The sequence below is a fragment of the Carettochelys insculpta genome, chromosome 6, assembly GCF_033958435.1.
Source record: "Carettochelys insculpta isolate YL-2023 chromosome 6, ASM3395843v1, whole genome shotgun sequence".
Taxonomy (NCBI): Eukaryota; Metazoa; Chordata; order Testudines; family Carettochelyidae; genus Carettochelys; species Carettochelys insculpta.
The window spans coordinates 33598533-33617233 of record NC_134142.1 but is presented as its reverse complement, the minus strand read 5'-3'; the positions used below and the strand labels follow the sequence as shown (position 1 = coordinate 33617233).

Here is an 18701-nt window from a genome sequence, read left to right as displayed (position 1 = left end):
TTAAGGTGCTGCAGGACTACTTGTTATTTGTGAAGCTACAGACTAACATGGCTATCCCTCCAAAACAAATAAAAGCTAGTTTGAGGTAATTTTTAACCTAAGTAAACACATTAAATTGAAATGTTTAACACCACCATATCTACCTTTTTGGGTAACCATCTTCAAAGAACCAGCACCATCTCAGCACTCCTTAGGCTCCAGTCTCCTTGTAATACACAGCCAGTATAGCTGTTACTTGCATTAATGTTATCTGGATGCACTGGTGGGAGCACACTGTCACAATGGATCCAAAAATCCCAACACTTTATAGCAAATCAGCTCTAAACTTTGTGGATTAGGCCATTTTTCTCATCTGAATCATATTATTTTAACACTGAGCCAGTCATAACAACCAGGGGAATCATTTTATAGCTCTTCTACTAGATAGTATCATGTACCATGACTTTGACACAGGACATTCCAATGCAAAACCAAGTCAACTCATAAAGTGACTAGTTCTCTTTAGAAGAATCTCAGATTTATGCTGCGTTCAACAAGCTTCTGGCTGAAGATGTTGTATGACATCTCTTCCTCCTTCAAGTATAGATAGAGCATGGGAGGTGCACTACTGTCTCCAAGCCTCTTATGAATATACGAAATTGTTTGTTGTATGTTTGTTTCTTTGCAACATCAAAAAGAAACAAGCAATGGATCAGTTTGCCTCTGAGGGATCCTGCCAACTGAGATTATAAAACTTTTAATTTCTTCTGTTAATCTCTCCCATCCCCAAGACATTTCAGGCAGCATAATTTCTTTTTATTGTGAGATGCAGTCACCCAAAGTTTATGGGCTGCCATGGAACTCAGCCCATACCAAAGTATCCCGAAATAGCTTTGCCATGTCCACACAGCCTTTAGGATTAGCCAGCAGCCCTCTCCCCTCACCAGCGGTCAGGCTAGCATAGGAGTCGCCAACATATGGCCTGCAGGCCAGAATCCAGCCTGCAGAGCCTTTTCATCTGGCTCATGGAGCCGGTAGTAACACCATTTTGGAAGTCAGCTCTTTAAGGAGCCATTTGTGGCTCCTGCCGCTGCTCATGCCTCCTCCAGCTCCCTGCCCTCCCATCCGGAGAGAGTAGAACTCAATTTATTTGCTTTAACGGCCAGCAGGAGGGATCTGGCCATTGAACCAAGTAAACCGAGTCCCATTATTTCAGTGTGGCAGGGCAGGGAGCTACCCCTGCTATGCTGTACTTGGGGGAAGGGAGTAGGAGGACTGGGGGGAGCCACACAGCTATAGTGAAGAGACGGCAGCCTGGCAAAATAGCAGTGGGGGTGCAGCAGCTCAGGGAGTTCCTGGGAGGGGGGCGGTCTGTAGCTGCTAGGGGTTAAGCCTGGGGGTGGGGGAGTGGTTTGGGGCTATTCAGTGTTCGGCCTCTGGAACATGTAAAAAATTGCCATGTGGCCCCCAATGCAACAAGGTTGGCCATCCTTGGGCTAGCAGCTAGTTCCTGGGATGGGAGTCTGGTTACTCCTTCTGGGCTCGCTCCCCAGCCATCCCCAACTCACAGCTGCTAGCGTTGGTGCCTCTGTCTCTCTTTGGCTACATTTACACTACATTCCCTTCTCTCTCACCCAGCCACCCTCTACCTGAAGCAGCTTTTAAAAGGCCTGCCACCGGCATCTGAGGGAAATAAGATGGTCCCCATCTGCCTGGGCCAGTTTCCTGCCAGCTACTCCTGATTGCCCTGCAGCAGTCTGCCTCCCATTACCAAAGGAACTGGAACCTCTCCCTTTTTGGGCTGCTTTCTCCCTGCTGCAGCAGCCCTCTGGCCTGACCCTGTCACACTATCATAGCGTGGTCACACTAGTGCAAATTTCCTTCATTTAGACAAAGCTCTGAGTTAGGCTCCAGCAGCCAACACATACCAGTGGAGCAGCATAAAGCTGTCAGAATACACCTGAGGATCTGTCCCATTAATTTGAAGGGAGATGGATGTTAGCAACAAGATGTACATGTTTAACTTTCAATTGCAGGAGGAGGGTTGCTTCATACTGAAGTTCAAATCTTTGGTCAGAAATTGATTTTCAGTCAAGCAAAACAATGCCTTTAAATTGCAAAAGTCTAATTTTGGAGAAAGATTTTATTCTCCCCAACGAGTGTAGGGTAGTGCTCTACAAATTGATAATCAGCACTTTCAGAAAAACCTGCCGTGAACTATCCTAAACAGCATTCTCTGCCAATGAGATTAACATAAACCAAAAAGTTCCCTCTGTTTCTACAACTACGTAGGATGAAGAATTCTAAGCATTACAATTTTACTTTTTCCACAGACTCTGTTTAACACATCTGCATATTCAACCTGTCTGTATAGATTACCCTTTGTTTCTACTATTAACCAACACATTAATGAAGTCATTAGACTTCTCAGGCCTATAAAGAAAGCTTATTTGAATATGTATTTAATGTCAGTTCCAATTTAACCATTTAAATTATTTAACTATCTGAGAGAATATAGGACACTGGATGCTTTTGATGAATGATCAAGGAGACACATGTAAAGTGGAAAACCTCTCTCATTGAGAGGGCGGTATGGGAATACAGAAAAGATACTTGCAGCTCCAATATTAAACCTAAGTTTGTCTAACAAATACTGGATCCTCTGCTGCAGTTCTCCAACTTTTATCCCTTTGCTTTAGTAAATCCCACATTATATTTGAGCTCTTAAAAACTACATGATCAGTCAGCTCATATAACACATGATTCTGTTGATTTATATGAAAAACAGACAAAAACAGGAACAATGTCCTTTAAAAAAGTTTTAAGCAAACTGTAGTCACTTTGTAGGGTTATGTTACCAATGCAATAGCGTATATCTGCGTACTAATGGCCTGTCCTTTCGCCAGGCAACAAACAGCCTTGTGATGCAACTGCACCTGTCTCAGCTATGCGTTGCTATGGAGACATTCTAGTTACTATGGTTACCATCACGCTAATCGCCTAGCAAGGGCAGACATACAGCAGTCTCCTGCGAAAGCCCAGCTGTTCCTCCCAATCTCTGAGTGAAGATTGATTGTCTGGCCATGTGATGGAATGCGCTGCTCAGCAGAGATGCACAAGAACTTCATTAATGTTACTTGAAAGAAATCACTTTGTGCATTGCCGCCTCCTTGCAGGACAAATATTAGATTCGTATTTTTAAAACTGTGTGCTGAAAAGACAAAAACCATTAAAATCACTCATTAATCCACACTGTTAGTAGCAGGCATACTTCTGAAGTCAGACAAAAATTCCCTTCTGATTTTATGGGGTCTAACAAAAGCATTCACAAGATCTTAGCAACAAAAATATATTTCTGATCAAACCAAGATTTGCTAGAACATTTAAAATGTAGGTTTTATATTAGCAGTGGAAAAGACAGTATATCCACTGAGAAACAAATATTTACTTCTCTCCTTTGTGGGACACACTCAAATGCTCTTTCCTAGCAGTTAACATAAGCAATGGCCAGATAAACACACCTAGTTCATTACTAAGTGAGAATGAAAGCCTCCATTGTTCTCCACTGCACAGCTTTGAGATAAATGTAAGCACATGCACTCATCTAGCCCGTAACCACAACAAAAAGAGTTTTAAATCACCTAGATGTGGGGTTTACATGGAGACTTGACAGTTGCATTGACAACACAGTCTTAAAAGACTACTCAATCAAGCTCAAGAGAAAATAATTCACCAGCGCCCTGCAAGCTGGAGTTATACTGTTATCTACCAAAACAGGACAAACTGATATTTTAAAGCTTTTGTGTGTGCTCATTTTGCTTTTGGGAGAAATTTTGCAAATTATCCATGAAAACAATGCTACTTCCAGTCTTTGGATTTATTAGGATCAACACTGCTATCAAAGAGATTGAGAGGGTAAGAAATACTGTAGATTAAGCAAAGGATTTGACTACTCATTGTACTTCAATATTTTATTCACTACAACACTGTCATAACTATTCTGATTAGTCATGTTTATTCAAAGATTTGAAAGTGCAGTAAAATAGAAATAGTAGTTACAGAAGGTGTTCTAATTTTCTTACCTTTGATATGCCTGAGGAGATGTGGGAGGTGTATTGAACACATGTGAATATGGGTGATAGGGTGTCTTTTTCAAAGCCTGAATGAGATTTTGTCTGTATTCTGGATCTATACACCACAAGGACCCCTTTCCAATACTCTGCAAAGAAAAAAAAGAGGTAAAAAAGATAAACATGGTCCAATTGAATTGCCACATGTATAAGCAACACTTTCAAAGGAAAAACGGTGCATTTCTTTTTGCTTCTTGACAAAAGCAGCCATTGTTTGCCAGAGGTTATTAACTTATAATTAAATATTTCAATTCTATTTAAAGTGAGGCCTTCAAAGAAAAAAGCCCAAACTGTTGCAATTTCCCCTTTACTCGACACTAGAAGAATAACTACAATTTCTTATTTTTTCATGTCAACTTTAAAAACAGATTCCTCTTTAAAAGTCAATAAAAATATGATTTGTTTTGCTGTTGTAAAAAAAAAACCCTGGAAACAGGGATAAAAATGAAGGGTTTAAATACCCTAGCAACTGTTTTAAAAATAAATGGTCTTAATCCTACAGCCACATGACATCTGCACAGTTCTTCTACAAAAGCAAATTAATCCATCCCCCATTTTTCCAGAGAAAACAAAACAAACAAAAAAATCCAATAAAACCAGAGTTTAAGTTATTGAAGGCTACTGAGAAATTCTGATTGGTTAAACCAGCAGCAACTAACTTTAACCTTTGTGTTCACACTGAGAACTATAACTATTAGTCTTGATGGGGAAACCTACAAAATTCAATATTTATTCTGCAGATCAAAGCAACACGCTCCAGTCCTTGTATCCGTACCATCAGAGGTCAGAGTGTAGATATGCTGAACAGTTCAGTTTGAACTCTTAAAAAGACAAAGTGTGTCTTGGGCTTAGAAAAAATGGCAGTTTAGACACAGGATACTACTTTTCCTGTTAAAAGCATCCAACAATGATAACTAGGTCTGTAAGAGAAACTCATAAAATAAACAGCTATTTTTGTTACTGATGGCTGCAGAGGTTGCAGGTTTTCAAGTAGTCTAACATACTGAAGTAATTTGGTAACATTTTTGGAGTTGCTGACTTTTCCAGAAAAGGGGGAAAAGAGCTAAATTACAATACAGCCTCAGCACACTTACCCTCAGTACTGTATCTCAGGTTGGCAGAATTCAATTTTTTTGGTTGTTTTTAATAATTTTAAATATTGGTGTTGAAGCATTTTTCCTATTTTAATCAAATTTAATTTTCTTCCACTGGTGTGAAAAATTGTGTGTTTTTTAAGCATTTTATTGTCATTATTTGGGAGAGGCAAAACAACAATTATGTAAGGACAGTAGATGTTGAAATGTAAAAAGTTAGTTTCGTAATGGATAGAACAAGTTGCCTACATCATGTCAAAATACACAAAGTAAATGTTTTTAAGTCAAACTTTAACTTATTAAAGCATTTTCTTTTTCAGTCTATCTGTAAATTTAGATTTTCACACATGGGAATATTTTGTTGTCAGTTTGCGTATACCCAGCAAAACGTTTGCTAACATTTACCAACAAAAATCTAGTCCTTCCTAGTCTTTACTTTAGTAAAGTAAGAACAGGGTGTTAAACTGCATGTTATGATGAAGTGGAGTTCAAAATAAATCACTCTGAAATTAGCACATGACTTTAAGCCTGGAGAGTGGAAAGCATACTTCTACTTTTAGAAATCCTGTCATGTTTGTGAAACATCAGCTTTCAAACTGTTGTTATCCTACAAAGGTACTTCAAGGTTCTTCACATATTATAGAAGATTCTTACAAACCTTCCTCCATAATTTACACTCCACTGACCCTTTGCTGAAACGGGATCTGTTTGAACAGATCCTTGAGCCTCCACAAAGTCCCGCTTACTTCAGTGGATCCCCATGTGGGAATAGTCACATGCCTTCCTAGAGCTCACTGCAGGATCCAGGCCTGCAAAACTGATATAACTGCAGACACATGTATGGGGTTTCAAACAAACTGCTCAGTCTCTTTCCACTTTACACCCTAGCCATGAAACTTTACACTTAATGGGGTTTCCAGGAGGACCTTAGATCAGTTGTACCCAAACTTTTTACATCACAACCCCTCGCCCCCATCGGTCCACACACCCCCAAGCTGGAGCTAGGAGTGAGGCCACAGCTCCAGGATGGAGGATGTGGCTGGGGGCAAGATGGCAGAGGCTAAGACCACAACTGGGGGTGGAGCCAGCACCTGGAGTAGAGCTGGATGGTGTTCCAGTCCTGGCTTTGACCTCAGCTGCACCCACCCTCAATGTTCCTCTACACCCTACCGCACCAATCCACTTTGGAGACCTCTGTCTTTTAGGTACAATATGTAAAATTGGAGTATCTATAATATGCCAGCAGTGGAAATGGAATGGCCTGAAGTTTCATACCATGACTGCTTGAGAGTCCAAAACTAAAAGCTTGACTATTTTGTATCCATCTGCTTTTCATTTCTTGCAATAAGCAATTCCGTATACCAACATCATTTCAAAGTATTTTAAAGTTAGTGTAGTTACATCACAATTCTCAACTCTTCTGTAGCATTTTTCATTTATACATCTGCTAGCACTTCATAAAGGTCAGTACCATTATTCCCTTTTACAGATAGCGAAGCTGAACAATAGAACAGGAAAGAAACTCGAAAAAGATCACCCAGCAGACCAATGGTAGTGCCATGAACAGAACTGTTTCTTCTGAGTCCCAATTCTGCCCTCCACCCACTAGGTAGAGTGAGAAAGATATTAGAGTCTTTTCAAGAAAAATGTATGAAGCTAGGATCACTCTTGGACAGGAAAAATTGCTGAAATCCTTACAATGCAGAACATGGAACAATTTTTGAAAGTTACATTTAAGGGCCATCACGCTTGATGAAATACTTTTAACATAACTTTAGTACATTTATGTGCCTAGTATACAATTAACTACACTATTTATATTGCCAATGCCTATAGAGATGACATGTCACATTTCCGCTGCAAATTACTGCATATGAAATATTCAAAAACATGCTGTGATACATTAGACCGGGGTCAGCTAACTTTCCATGGTGGAGTGCCAAAATTTGACCTTTTAACCTCTATGTACAGTCTGAGTGCTGGTGATACTTTTTCAACTCATTAATAGTCCTACTTAAAATTGGCAGAGTAGCCTTCTTGTGGTCCTAGCATTTTTATTAAGGATAAGTTTAAAAGTTATAAAGGGCCATTTTTTGCTGGGATCAGAAACGTGTAATTGTGGCGGAAATAAACAAGAGTGCTGACTCTGGCAGGGGTCCGAGCCCCACATTCCAGCAGAGTCCCCGCCCGCAGCAGGGACTCCAGTCCCATGCTGAACTCCCTTGCATGCCAAGAGAGGCATGTGTGCCAGGGGTTGCCAAAACCTGCATTAGACTATCCCAGGGAGCTTGTGATTTGGGGTTCTGTGAAATTAACTGTGATTTTAAGCAACATCCAAATTGCTAACTCATATATATTGTATTCAGTCCCCAAACGTTACATCAGATGTCAAACATCAGTGCAAAACAGAGACAGGTTTACTTGCTTTACTTAAATAAGTAAGTTAATTGCTTTAAAAAGTCAGGGCCCTGACAGGACATCCAGTCCAGTCCCCTGCACTCCTATCATGATCTAGCACCTTCTGCATAAATTCCTGACAGATGTTTATCTAACCTGTACCTAGGTACCTGAAAGCTGTTATCATGGAATACATTTGAGGCCCCAAAAAGGATCCAATTCATAACCCCTGGTTTACAAGACCAGTGTGCTAATCACTGACCTATTCCACCTCCAGTAATCTATCTGGACAGAGAGACACCAAGGATTGCACACCTAAGTTTCTTGGCACAAGAGTAATTACACTCAATACCTCACTATTAACATTTTTTTCCAATGATTACCCCGTTGTGAGTTTTAGTCTGTAGTTTCCAGGAGAGTAAGACTCCTCTACAAAGAGGCTAAATTAGAACTTCAGTGCTTATACCTCTAAACAACTGAGATTCTCTGGTCCTGAAGCTGGACCATGGATGTTCCTGGACCAGAAAACCCCGGGCTGGAGCCTGTGGCAGCGAGGCTGCAGCAGGGGCCAGAGCCTGGGCCGTGACGGTAGGGACTGTGATAAGAGCCCTGGATGGGGGCTGGGGCCAGAGTCCTCCACAGCAGCAGCGGAGGCCAAAGCTGAGTCAAAGCCCTCAGCAGGGGCTGCAGCCAGGACCAGAACCCTTCATGGAGGCAGCAAGGGCCATGGCCAGGCTGTAGACCTCAGTAGCAACAGGAGAGCTGCACCCAGAGCCTGCAGCCAGTGGCACAGGGCTGGAGTCAGGGCTGCTGGCAGTATCAGATACAGAGCTTCTAATAGAAACAGTAAACCAAACAGTTATCTGAAATGGAAAATGTTGCAGGGATAGGATCTGTCCTCTGAGATAGTGACTTGAAGCAGTAAGTGGCAGATGAGAGACTGTGGCCTCTTAAAAGACTGGGTTCACAAAAAGAAGAGAAATACAATGGGACCTAAATACATCAAGGCTATGTCCAGATTACAAGCTTCTCTCCGCAGCCTGGAGGTCTCCCAACAGAACTCTGCCACTCCGTGAGCCTTCTGCTAAATTCCGGTCATCCTCGTTCCATGAGGAAGAATGGAAGTGTTGTCAGAGGGGGATATCTTGACACTCGGCCCCATGTAGATGGGTCAAATGTCAGGAAAGCCTTTCCTGACAGAACTGTCAGCAGGAGATATGCAAATGCATTGCACAATTTGCATATCTTTTGCCAACAGATCACTTCAGTATAGACATAGCCTAAGAACAGGGACAAGCAGTAAAATTAGATTAATCCTAGAAAAAATGTACAACAAAAAACACAACCTGAAAAACAAATATCTTCAATAGGTTGGACATGCCTAGAAGCAGTAAACATCAATAGTGATACCTAAGGTAGGTTGATAGCAAAGGGCAAATTAGATACCTACATATCTATATAGCCAATCTGCACATTCTATGTAAAACACATGACAAAAATGACCTGCACATGCAGTCTGCCCCAATAAATTGGAAGACAATTGACTCTATTTATATAACGCTGGTGAGATCACATACTGGAAGCTGCATATAGTTCTGGACACCTCAAGACATCAGTGAATGGGAAGGATTTCACAACAGGGAACCAAAACTAGTTTAGGGGCAAGAGAATTTATGTTATGAGAAACATGTGCACCTTTTCTGAACAGTATAAACACCAAGAAGAAGGAAGCATATAAGTGGGTAAATCGAAGGAAAAGAATACCCATATTCATGACGATTTTTTCATTATGGACAGTAAGATGGATAGAAAGCTGGCTAGAAGGTTGGGCCCAGAGGGTAGTGATCAAAGGCTCGATGTCAGGATGGCAGTCAGTTTCTAGTGGAGTGCCCCCAAGGTTTGGTTCTGGGTCCTGTTCTGTTCAACATATTTAACAATGACCTGGATGAGGGGTTGGATTGCACCCTCAGCAAGTTTGAGGATGACACTAAGCTAGGGGGAGAGATAGATATGCTGGAGGGTAGGGACAGGGTCCAGACTAACAGACAAATTGGAAGACTGGGCTGCAAGAAATCTGATGAGGTTCAACAAGGACAAGTGCAGAGTCCTGCACTTGGGCCGGAAGAATCCCAAGCATTGTTACAGGCTGGGGTCCAACTGGCTCAGTAATAGTTCTGCAGAAAAGGACCTGGGAGTTGTAGTGGACGAGAAGCTGGACATGAGTCAACAGTGTGCCGTTGTAGCCAAGAAAGCTAATGGCATATTAGGTTGCATCAAGAGGAGCGCTGCCAGTAGATCCAGAAGTGATTATTCCTCTTTATTTGGCTTTGGTGAGGCCGCATCTGGAGTACTGGGCCCAGTTCTGGGCCCCCAATTATGGGAAGGATGTGGATACACTGGAGAGGGTCCAGGGAAGGGTGACCAAAATAATTAGGGAGCTAGAGCATATGACTTATGAAGAAAGGTTGAGGGAATTGGGACTGTTCAGTCTGCAGAAGAGAAGACTGAGGGGGGACTTGATAACAGCCTTCAACTTACTGAAGGGAGGTTGCAAAGAGGCTGGAGAGAGGCTGTTCACAGTGGTCACAGATGGCAGAACACGGAACAATGGTCTCAAGTTGCGGTTGGGAAGGTCCAGGTTGATCCCGCTTAGAGCAGGGGGCTGGACTCGATGGCTTTTTTAGGTCTCTTCCAGCTCTATTGTTCTATGATTCTATGATTATGGAGGAAAATTTATTAATAGTAACTTTAAAATACTTGTTTATACATATTCTGATTTTAAAAATAGCTCAGATTTTTAAAAGCAGTTGGATCATTCAAGGTACTGAATACTTCCTGTTACTTACAGCGCATCCACAACTACCAAAGTTAATGGTAGGTGAGAATCCTTTAGGATTAAGTGACTCAAAGTAGCCAATAAGAAATAAATTGTGTAAATTAAGTGTGTTGGGCCCGTTGATACTCTCATTTAGATCTGTGCAGAGGAGGAGTAATTCCAATTAAAGCGATGGAATCACACCAATGAGGGAGGTAAAGAAGGGAAGAAGAGCTCTAAGAGAAATTAGGCTGATCCTATATGAAAACACTGATTGAAAAGTTTTCCTTGAAATCATAACTGAATCTGAGTTTGCAATTTAGCCAATAATCTTTAAACTTAAGTATCTCGGTTTAAATGTATGCCTGAGTGTGAGGGGAACAGGTGTACGGATGTGTGTGTTTTAAGAAACAGCATAGTCACAGTAGGAATAGGATTTGCTTGGTTTTTTTAATAAATGAAGAAACATTTATTAAGAATACCCTCCTTGACAGGGTGAAGAGCTTCCTTACTGGCTGTTTAGCTGAAAGACTAATTTTACAGCAACAGTGTAATCATCAGAAAGGAAGTCAATAAAAATATGACCAATAATTTAGGGATTAATTTCCATTTTAGGATGTTTGGTCTGCTGCCCCACCATCTCCTCCAATGCCAGAGGACAATAGTATCTCCAAATAAAAGAGAGACACAAGGGTGGGGACAGAATCTTTGGATTACATTTGTCTCCTAGGAAACAAGCGACTAAGGAGTGGATAACAACAACTCCCTGATAATCTTAGCAATGGAATGTTTCAAACTCCCTAACAATACCTTCTCTCACGGCTAGGAATGGTAATCTTATCCATTCCTGTTGTTCATAGCTTATTCTTTTACAGAAGTATTTAAATGTTAGGTGCCAGAGGACTCAACATTATTAAAAGTCTCCTCTGCCATATCCAGAAGGATAATTCTTACATATGAAATCTAACAATTATATGTAATTTTTTTTTCATAAGGCATTATGGGTCTTTTTTCTCAAATTCAGAGGGGAGCACCAGGGGGAAGACTCTTCACCTTAATTTAAAATTTGCGATAAGAACACACACATAAATATATACATATATTCACACGTGTGCACGCATTGGAATGTCTTTTTAGGAAATAAAGCATGAAAAAATTATTTAGTTTTTGAAGGCCCTACCGTTTATAGTCATAACGAGCAATAAATTCCATAAAAAAGGGCAAGATCAGCTTTGCTCTTTGGCTTACAAAACTGTTCTGCATCTCACTTTTTTATTACATATTATAAATAGAACTGGTAGTGCCACTCAACGGGGCCGACAATCTTGCCAGGCCCCTGGGAAAAACAAGGGGAGCTTGCTCTGCACCACCAGAAGGGGCGGGGCCTCAGGCAGAAGAGGCAGAGTTGGGGCTAGGTAGCCCTCAGCACTGTCTACAGAAACCACCATCATTGCTGCAGTAGCAGCAGCAGCAGCAGCAGCAGCAGCAGCAACTGGTAGCCCCAGGTCCTTTTGTATCCCTGAGGGCCGAGACAATTGTCCTCCTTTCCCCCATGCCTCCCTGTCAGCAGGTCTGGTGACACTTATTATTAATGCTACTTGACACTTCCAAGGTACAGCAGGTCATTCACTTAACACTGTCCAGCCCATGCACTGAATAAGGCAGGGTCCTATAGAAACAATAATATGTAATTGTAGAATAAGAAGGTCATAAGGGGAACAAATATGGAGGCAGAAGAAGGACAATTTATAGTTGCACACAAAGCCATAATCCTGGTATTTTGTAACTTTTGAGTGCTTAATGTTGCAACCTTAACAATGTTCTTTTAAAGTAGCTTTGTCTCAGAATAACATTTGTATTATTTCATGATAGCTTATGGAGGCAGCAGCAAATACTTCACAGTTAAGGTCGAGTATATTAAGTGAAGTATTGAGATGCGCAGGAATGAAATCATTTTGTGATGCAAGAAAAAAATCACACGGCCCGTTAATAAAATAGGAAGTGTGAACACACAAGATTGATATCTCAACAAAAACTGCACAGCCACCTGGTAAATAGGTACACAGAGAAAGTTCAATGTCACCTTTAAAAAGAAAATATTTTGCTACTAAAACCTCCTTTCTTCCCCTCTTTCTTGACCCTCCCTCCACATCTACCGCTCCCCCCAAAAAAGAAAAAAGTGGCATTTCACATCAGTTACAAGGTGGTGAATGCCAAGACATGCACTATTTGTGATCTGTGAGTGTTAACAAGTTTACGGGCAAACATCTCATGATCCAACAGAGGTAGAAACCAGAATCTGAACAGTGCTAAATCAGGAGTAACTTCAATGGATGTGCTCTAGAATTATACCTAATCTTGACAATAAGTATGAAATTATATCAAGGTATCCGAGCAAATACAAAGCTTATACAGAGTGAGCAGGAGCAGAATTTTATCTAAGAGCATTATTCCACTAAAGGGTGGGTGCAGGGAAAGACTTCCCTACTTTACAGCAAATTTATCCCTTGGTTCAAGCCCTGATGTGTCTCACTTCATCAGATCATAAAAATGTGGCATTATGATCAAAATTTCTCTGTTGTAAGCCTGAACTAGGGTAGCTTTGGACAGCTTGAGCCAGGACAGACCACAGCAATGCTTTGTCCTGAATGGTAGTGCCATAGTTAGGAAATGGCTCAGAATACATGAAACCTGGTATATAATCAGCAAAAGGATCTCCCCTGGATATCAACTACAGGTTGAGACTTTCTAATCTGGCACTCTCTTGTCTGGCAATATAATCAGGCATGATTTTAGTTAGCCAGATGACCACTTACCCTGGGTGTGGCCAAGTTTCCCAGGGTCCTATAAAGTTTGTTTACAGCCACAAGGCCTGACTCTGAGGCTAAGTCTACACAAGAGGGTTTTGCCAACACAAACAGGCTTTTGTCAACAAAACCCATGGAGCATCTACACACAAAATGTGGCACTTCCTCCGACAGCGTTCTGTATCTCCAAGATGGGAAAGAATGCTTTCGTCAACAGTTTGTTGCCAAAAAAAGCTGTGTAGAAGTTCAGGGGAGGGCCCTCTGTCAAAAGACAGGGCTTCTGGTTCACTGGGCAGCCCTGTTTCCTGAGCTTCTGATTAGCCACTCAGAGAGGCCCAGGCAGTCTGGGCCCAGGCACTCTTTTGACCCACTTTTGTGTGTGGACATGATCTGTTGACAGAAGTTTTGCCGGAAGAGATATTGCAACAGTAACTTTTGTTGACAGATCACTGTAGTGTAGATGTGGCCTTAGTGTTTTGGGATAAATTTACCCCCAATGTTTTCCAAGAGCCCAGTAAGCAGTGGGGGTGTTGGTAATGCTAATAGACATATTAACCTCCTGTGGTCTGGCAAATTTTCTTGTTTGGCACCAGTCATGACCCAAGGGTGCTGCATGAGAGAGGTTCAACCTGTAGCAGAGGCATTTTACTGGATAACGAGGTACAAGGTTCACATCATTGTCAGGGGAGGGGAGAGAGAAAAGATTTAGCTAGTTACTTGCCACTCCACCCCCACTGTCACCAGCAAGACTAGCCTCAAATGCCACCCTATAGTTAGCACAGAACAAAGGATAGGATAAGAATTCAGAAATTAAGTTTAAGTTGATGGCGCTTCCATGCTCCTTTGGCCACAATACCATTAATCCACGGTTTCCCAAACTGGGGGGAGTGACCCTGGTGGGGGCGTGAAGAAATTCCAGGGAGGACGCAAGGCAACCCAGCTCCCCCTGCCGCCATTCCCCCCTCACCTGAAGAAAAAGCTGGCCTTTGCTTCCAGCTCTCAGCCCCTGCCATTTTACATGGGCAACCCAGCACAGCCACTATCAAAAGCGGGCAGTCAGTGGAGACCCATGTGGAGGTAGCTGCCTCCTGCAAAGGTGAGTATGGGTTAGGGAGGGGGAGGATATGGTTAGGTGGGGGTCAGGAGTATCTAGCTTGGGGGAGGGGGATGGTGAGAGTTGGGGGGGTGGAGGTACCTGGCTTTGGGAGAAGGGAGGGGCAGGGGGGCTTGCAGGGCTCGGGTGACCAGCTTGCCGGGCTTGTGGGGCTTGGGTGGCTGGCCCTGGCATCACGGGACTCAGGTGGCTGGTGGGTGGTTGGCTGGCCCCAGAAGCACAGGGCTCAGGTTGGCGGGCGGGTGGCTGGCCCTGGCAGTGTGGGGCCCCGACGGCTGGTGGGTGGGCGGGCGGGCGGGTGAGCAGACTGCTGGCCCCAGTGGCGCGGAGGTCAGTTGGTTCAGACAGGCAGCTCTGGCAGCACAGGGCTCAGGCAGCTGGCCAGATGGGGCTGCACCAGGCACCTGCAAGGGGCCAAGAAAAGCTATTTGTACTTATTTTTAGTTTTAAAAAAAATTTATATCAAGCTTTTGTGTTTATTTTAAAATTACTAATTGAATTGTTTATTGAAAAGGGAAGTTGGATGATGGTAAAGAAGAGGTGGGGGGGCATGAAGGTTTCTCAAAAATCAAAAGCAGGGAGTGTGAAGCCAAAAAGTTTGGGAACCACTGCATTAATCACTAAGTCAAACTTCCCACTGAAGTCAGTGAGAAGTATGAAAAAACAAAAGCAAAAAACGCCATAACCCTCCCACGAAATAGTGACACTAGGATAGCATATAAATATATATTTTAACAAACTCCCACCTGATTTAATGTCATTTATGTACACCTCCAAAAGCAGGCAAGAGCCTAGCATTTTATGTCATTCATACAGAAGCTAGAGAGATGGTTGCACTTAAAGCAGCTATAGACACTAAGGCTATGTCTACACTAGACATAGCAGTCGACTGCTGATACACGATTTTAGGTACGCCAATTGCATAGCTAGAAATTGACTTTTCAGCCATTGGCTTCTATGGCTATCTTCATGGAAGAAGGTCGATGGGAGTGCTCCTCCCATTGACCTTCCTTGATCCTCGCATCTCACAAAGAGTTATAGGGTTAATGTTGAGCCTGGAAAGCACCGTTTCGTGCATGCATGAAATGGCGCCCCAGAAGATCAACCCTGAGCAGGTCAATCTTCCAATTTAGTTGACATAGACTTAGAACATAAAAAAATGTATACTTGAAAGCAAATTGCTTCCACACTCCTCATGAGTGTCACCCTCTTCTGACACTCGGTGTAAAAATGGTATACCAACTTAAATATTCAAACAACCTTAAACATTACCTCCGCCCGACTCGCTTTGCAATTTTAGGCAAGTTAGCGAACCTTTCTACCTCCGGTTCCAGTCCACAAAATGAAACTAATATCACATCTGCCACACAGGGAGGTTTTCGAGGACTTAGCACTCATGCAGCTCTTGAACAGCACTAAAGGGGAGCCATTACAGCAGTGGCTCTTAACCTGGCGTGCACACACCCCCTGGAGGTGTGCGATGCCCTCTCTGCGGGTACAAGACATGCCAGATTTTTTAGATGGTAAATCATCGAAAACACAAATTAAGCACAGGCATATAAGTACAACTACTTTGTTTCATTAAACCTATGTGTTTATTAACATTATACCTTTTTAAACGATTCCTGTAATATACAAACAGATCTATTTTCAAGTTTTAAACGAACTGTAGTGAAATTATCTCGCTACAAAATACAGCATACCACCACGTTGTGGGATATTTCTTGATGTATGCGCAGACGATGATGTGACAGTGGCTTTGTTTGAATTCAGTTAGCCGCTAACTGTTAGCATGTCTGTTCCAGTTTACTTCCACAGCAAAACAATGTGATATCTCTGGGTTGTACTTGCGTATTTTGTATGCCTACTGTACTATTAGTTGTGGTGAGTAATAACATAAAACTATTTTACATGCATTTAAACTGCATTTTAAAAATGGATAGCCCCCACATCTCCATTTTTGATAAGGGTGCAAGAACATACTTTTGAGAATCCAAAGGGGTACAGACGGCAGTAAAGGTTAAAAATGACTGGTTACAAGATCCTGAATCTTGGGAGGTTCACAGTTTGAGCAAAGTGAATGGATAGAGCAGTAGCATTCAACCAATGGTACATGGACTTAGGGAGCCACAGACTATAGCTTTCTGCACACACTTCTAAAATTGAATTGCAGCTGTGGCAGAGCTTTAAAGTTGCAGTGTGCCCATGGTGAGGCACAACTCCCAGCGCTGGGAGCCCACTTACACTGATACTTGATAGCACCGTAACTTGCTACACTCAGGGGTTTAAAAACCATGAGCCAAAAAATTGCAGCACAGTGAAGTGGCAGTGTAGCCTTAGCCTATGTCCAAGAAGCCTGCAGAAAGTTGTCTTTACCACAGAAAATTGGTTCCCAGCCAGGAGTCTGCAGACTATGGATTGCCACAGGGTCCATAGCCACTGGATTAGAGCTGCAAAACACATTTAATACTTAGGTTCCTCTAGTGTTGCAGAAGTCACAGACCTATCCAGGTTTCAGGAATCTGTTACCCAACAGAACTCATTAACAAACCGGAATTCAGATGACACTATTTTCAGAGGAGGGGGCAAGAAAGGAGGTTTTCTACTCCACCTCCCCAACCAAGAGAAGAGGGAGTCAACTATGCGTCCTTACAACAAACCTGAAGAGGACACGTTCACAAACAGTGTGGTTTGGGAGAATGTTAGAAGAACCAGCCCTCCAAAGAAGTCACACTCAGAATTCACACTCAGAAGTCACACTCAGAAGTCACACTCAGAATTGCCGGGCCCAAGAATTCAAAAATCTTAAATCAGCACACGTGAACATCCACTAAATCATAGATAGCAAAAACACCTATTTTTCAAGTCTGTTTGCTTTCTTCATTTCCTTTCCAGCTTGTGAACCCTGAGAGGTCACGCTTTCAAGCTTCTTATCCATGCTGAGGGCCAGGCTTTTTAATTTTTTAAAATGAAAGCTGACATTCTGATGTATTCACATTACTCGAGTTCAGAACCTGAAGGAAAACAGGATTAGACAAAGCTTGAGACTTACAATGAAGGTCCAACAGATGGCAACACTGAAAACTGATGCATTTTTTGAAGCATCATTTGTGGATGCTACACTTGCCTGTGCTCTAAAACCTATCCACTCAAAGCCACTCTCAAACTATCCACTGGAATGTTATACAACTTCTCTAGGTGTCACATGCTGTACAAGGCACATGGATGTCTCATTTGCAGCCATGTTTCACTTTGGCCCAAACCTAAAAAGACAGTTATCCAATGGGGGGGGAGGGAAATCCAACAAGTAGGTGACAAGGATAAGCAGTCATTATAGATAGGTGTATATCAAACAAAAAGGTACTACAGTCAGGGATTAGAACACTGTATTGATTACAGTGTTTTTCCAGCCAAAGTCAAAGATTTACCTTACGCTTGAGAGAATTTTGAGAGGAGGAAAAGTAGGCCAAACTTTTCAAACTTGAGTGCCAGCAGTTAAGTACCAAAATCCATACTTCAGAAGCAAAATAAGCAGCCTTCTTGCCAGTCATGCCAAGCACCAAGAATGCCCATTGACATTAGGCATCCAGCTGTGGAAATGTTGGCTGTGTATCTGGTGCTGAGAGCACATTTAGGTTTGCCATGCTAAAACTAAACCTCTAGACAATTCTGTTCAACCCACTGAACTTTAAAATAGGGTCAGAGCTGAATCCTTGCTGTTCTAGACATAATAGTTGCATCATCACCACCATAAAATAGAATATAAACTTATCCTAAAGAATACTGGGTCGAGAGTATGGCTCTACGTAAGAAGCAGTAGTTGCTGCAAACAAATATACCATTCCAGCATTCATTCACCAACTTGTATTGTAATCACGAATTATGAAGCAACTTCAGAAATCAGGACTCAGTGTTTTTGAACTGGAATCTGCAGGCAGGCAAGCCAACATAAATAATTCCTATATAATGCAGGTTCCTCCTTCCCCGCTTTATAAAACATCTATTTCATCAGAGTAACAAAAGACACTCCAGGTACAGCAGTTTGGGGGAAACTACACTTCTGGAACGCTCAAAGGCACTTTGCCTTCAGCCTTGCGATAATCTCTTAGGCACTTGAGCGAAGGAGCACTTGCTTAATAATGGATTCATTTTCCCTAAAACAGAGAATGGATTTTTTAAAGTACATTTTGCAACACAGCATGAATTACACTTCCCTCGTCAAGTATGTCACTATTTCTGTAGATATGCAAACGTAGTAGCAGGCACTACTGGATATAAGCAGCTCTCAGTCACAGAATTCCACAAATCAAGCCTACTGTGGCCATTTACGTCTTGTTGAATCAGCAGTGCAGCACGTTGCCAAGG

General features: G+C 42.2%; 1 protein-coding gene across 4 annotated transcripts in view; it reads right to left on the bottom strand.

Moving 5' to 3' along the window:
• Positions 1-18701, bottom strand: part of FOXN3 (forkhead box N3) — a 352205-nt gene that overhangs the window by 155464 nt on the left and 178040 nt on the right. For all 4 annotated transcript variants that reach the window (XM_074996645.1, XM_074996644.1, XM_074996646.1 and 1 more), the window contains exon 3: positions 4062-4198. In XM_074996645.1, the coding sequence (XP_074852746.1) occupies positions 4062-4198 (137 nt within the window). The remainder of the gene's footprint in view (positions 1-4061; positions 4199-18701) is intronic.